Genomic DNA, 3,828 nt, shown 5'->3' on the forward strand with positions numbered 1-3,828 from the left:
ACAGTCTTTTACTGTTAAATTCACGGTCATTTTTTACAGTGTAGATTTAACCCTGTAAAGTCTGACATATGAAACAATAGTCTAAAAACGGTTTTGAAGCTGAAGAGTTTATTGAACCTTCAGACAAAATATTTAAAAAGAGTGTGCATATGTGTTTCTGATGAGTATCATATTTGATCCATCAGGCTTTTATGGCTCATATAGCCTGATATAGTGAGAAAACAGCTCAGTTTTATTCAGTTTTGGTGCAGATGCTGGTTTATATGATGTTTGAAATGTAAATCAGTGAGATCTTTATAACAGTGTAGCACATTCTTAATAAAATGATCTAAATATCAGTGGTCACTCTATATCTCCAATAACATGTCTTAGTAAGATGAGATTGAAATGATCCAAACATATAATGTGATGCAATCCAATGCTGATTGAGAGCTGAAGAAATAACCGCTCCTCAGAAGATGTGAGATGTTCTGGAGGCTTGTGAAGATCATTCCTCCGCTGAGGAACAGTGAAAGTAAAGCTTCTGGAAACAAACGCTCCTCAAAAGATCCTGAGGATCAGATTTGAGACTCTAAAACATGATTGATGGAGAATCAAGTAAAGCTGAGCTGCTTCAGTCCAGAAAGTGTTCATCTGGAAATATGACTGCAGTCATTCAGACCTTTACTTGATAAAAATCAGTCAAAATTTGACAGCAGAAAGACACATGAAGTACAACTACACTAAAAGAGCTTTTACGTGATAAAAAAGTCTAAACTATCAATCAGACGACAGGAGGCATGGAGTTGATTGTGTCACACAGTAAAGTTTGATCATTTACAGGCCTTGGATGAATATGACTTAGAAGGTTTTATAGGGTTAAAACACACTTTTGGGCTTGGATTATCTTGTAAATGCCAATAAACACGCTCACATGCGGATCTTTCAGGTATGAACTGGGCGCCGGTCTGTATCTGGGATGGGCGGCTGCAGCTCTGGCTATATTGGGCGGAGGAATCCTCTGCACTTCCTTTAAGAGTTCAAGACCTGCCAAAACACGGTGAGTCTCTTACCAGAGACGGATCACAGCTCTGAAACGTCATCTGTGATGAACACAACAACAACGAGTCATGACTTTCTTTATTCTCTCTCTTTCTCAGGGGTCACGACTATAACTACAGCTCTTCACAGCCGCAGAAGATCTACAGATCAGCGCCGGCGTCAGAAAACAGCACCTCTAAAGCTTATGTCTGAGCCTCTCATTTTAGCTTTCATTTTTTTGTACATGGAAATGTGTATTTTTTTAGTTCTTGCATTTTAGAAGTCGAACAAATTGAGCTTATTCCATTGACTGAATGTACACGATTCATCAGCGTTGATTTCGTAATGAGTTCGTTATTTCATAATCTTGCATTAAAAATGTATATAGCTTTCTTAGCTAATATGAAAAGACTTCAGTTTTCAAGTTTCAACTAGCAGAGGCTGGCAGTGTTTCAGAATTAGATCATCTATAATTCACTGCATGTAAAATATCAGCTTTGACTCGATTCTGATACGAAACACTCACTTTACGGTGGAGTTATTATAGTGAACTAAAGCCAAGATCTTTGAAAAAACTGAAATAAAATATTTTGCCTGTAACTTATTTTATTTCAGATAGTTGCCAAGGCAATATTTCTCATTTTCATTTAGTTTAACTTGATGTACTTAAATAACTAAAACTAAAATGGAAATAAAAAGGTATTAAAACTATAGAAACTAATACAAATGACAAAAAGACACAACAAAATTACTAAAACTTTAACTAAAATTTTAACTAATTCAAAATATGAATAAAAACTGTAACAGTATCTTAATAATATTGCTTTACACCATCACATCAATTCTGTATGTCATGTAAATTTTCATGCTATGGATCAATTTAGTATGTTATATAAATGTTACATGGTCTGTTCTGGTGTTTTGAAAAGCTCATTGTTTTCTGAAATTGCTAGTATGTGTGTTTTGTCATTGTTTCTGTGAATAAAGCAATTCTGTGACGTTTTTGCAATCATGCAAACTGTTTTTCTTTTTCATGTTTTACTGCAGTTATCAGCCAAATCCCAGAGATTTCTTTCATTTTCAGTTTTATTGAAAACCGTGTGTAAAGCGTGTGCTTGATTCCTTTGACAACAAGCTGTTAAAATAATTGACTTTGTCCCTTCGGCTGGATTGGATTGGATATGACAATAAAGTTTCATAAAACAGTACATTTCTAAACCTTATCTTGACATTTCTTGAAAATGCAAACATATCAGGCAATAAAAAACAGATGATAAATCTATTATTTTAACCAAAATGCAAAATGGGAGCAGCATTTGTGACTGTTTGAAATATTAACCTTATGACTTATATAAAGAAATGTATATAAAACGCTTCCAAATAGCCTAATTATAATTTGCTCACCGTATTATCCTGAAAATATTACTTATATTATTTTTTGTTGTTGTTGTTTTTAAGAGTTTTTTTTAAAAACAAACATATTCAAATAACTGATATAATGTTCTTGTTTATGGATTGTGATACAGGATTATTAGAGATAATTAGTTTTTTTATAGAACTCATGTTTTGTAACTCTATTTTCCAGTTGAAATCTCAATACATAAATCTTTAAAGCTAAAAAAAATAATAGATTTTTTTAATTAACCGAATTTTATGTTTTATCATGGTTACCCTCTCTATATTATGTATTTGTTCTCTTCATTTTTAATTTTTTTAATTCATGAGTCATGCAGGCTTTTTTTTGAAGGGAAAACGTGGGAAGCACGCGGTCGTGACGTAAATCTCCCGCGACGGCGCAGCAGGAAACAGACGTCTGTTGAGCCAAAATGGCGTCCGTGATCCTTCAGTCTGGAGTGGGTTAGCATGAAACCTGTGCGATTAAACCTATTATGACACGGTTCGGCTCTTATTATTCGGATTGAGCCTTTTTTTTTCATTAAGAAGAGTCCGTCTAAACTAGCGGAGACGCGTCTAGATGCTGTGAGGTAAAGTAAACCCGCTGTTTATCGAAAGTGAAAGTCAAGTGTAGCGATTAGCCGGTGCATATCTGAGAAGTCGCATTAAAATAAGCAAAAACCGCAACAACAACCGATTATTTATTAATAACGGCACTGTTTATAATCAGATTACACATTGTGCTGTTTATTTAATGCGTTCTTGTAAGTAACTCACAAACGATCAGTTTGGTTTGCTCACATCACATCTGTCTGAGATCTGTCAGGCCGAATTATTGTTTATATTTAATATTTAACCTGTTTGGGACATGATTTATGTGTCATCAGTCTTTACTGTCTTTGATTGAGCATCATGGCAGGTTTATTTCCACCCTGCAGCTGCAGAGCTCATAGTCTGACTCATGTAAACCCTGTGTTATTGATTATTATTGATTGACACTAATATCTGATCAATCACGTGTGATAAATTCATTCTGCTCTGAAGGCAGGTCATTCATACAAATGTGCATTAAAATATACAAATATGTCATTTGAATGTGCATTAGTGATCTGTCAGGTATTAATAAAAGTAGCCTAGTTTTTCCATATAGTTTACAGTAATTAATTAGGAGCAGTGCGTTTCATTAATTTCATTTTAAAAATGTAATTTTCTTGTGTTTGATCTTGAGTCACTTCCTCCTGTGTTGAGGACAGATGTTCCATTTTCCCCGAGGCCTGAACGTGCCCTGAATTAAGAAAACACTACTCTTGGTTAATTGTATTTGCTTTGGGAAACAGGTTCACTGGATTATTAACCGTGTCAGTACAGTTAACTCTGTGTCTGTGTGTCTGTGTGTGTGTGTGTGTGTGTGTG

At 34.7% G+C, this 3,828-nt stretch overlaps 1 protein-coding gene across 1 annotated transcript in view; it reads left to right on the top strand.

Moving 5' to 3' along the window:
• Nucleotides 1-1,649, top strand: part of LOC107578549 (claudin-15-like) — a gene marked incomplete at its 5' end in the record, with an annotated part of 2,588 nt that extends 939 nt beyond the window's left edge. The window contains 2 exons of the mRNA XM_016264496.1: nucleotides 929-1,039; nucleotides 1,140-1,649. Coding sequence (XP_016119982.1) covers nucleotides 929-1,039; nucleotides 1,140-1,233 — 205 coding nt within the window. The remainder of the gene's footprint in view (nucleotides 1-928; nucleotides 1,040-1,139) is intronic.
• Nucleotides 1,650-3,828: the final 2,179 nt, after the last annotated feature.

This window comes from Sinocyclocheilus grahami, unplaced genomic scaffold (genome assembly GCF_001515645.1).
Source record: "Sinocyclocheilus grahami isolate Dianchi unplaced genomic scaffold, SAMN03320097.WGS_v1.1 scaffold10821.1, whole genome shotgun sequence".
Classification (NCBI taxonomy): Eukaryota; Metazoa; Chordata; class Actinopteri; order Cypriniformes; family Cyprinidae; genus Sinocyclocheilus; species Sinocyclocheilus grahami.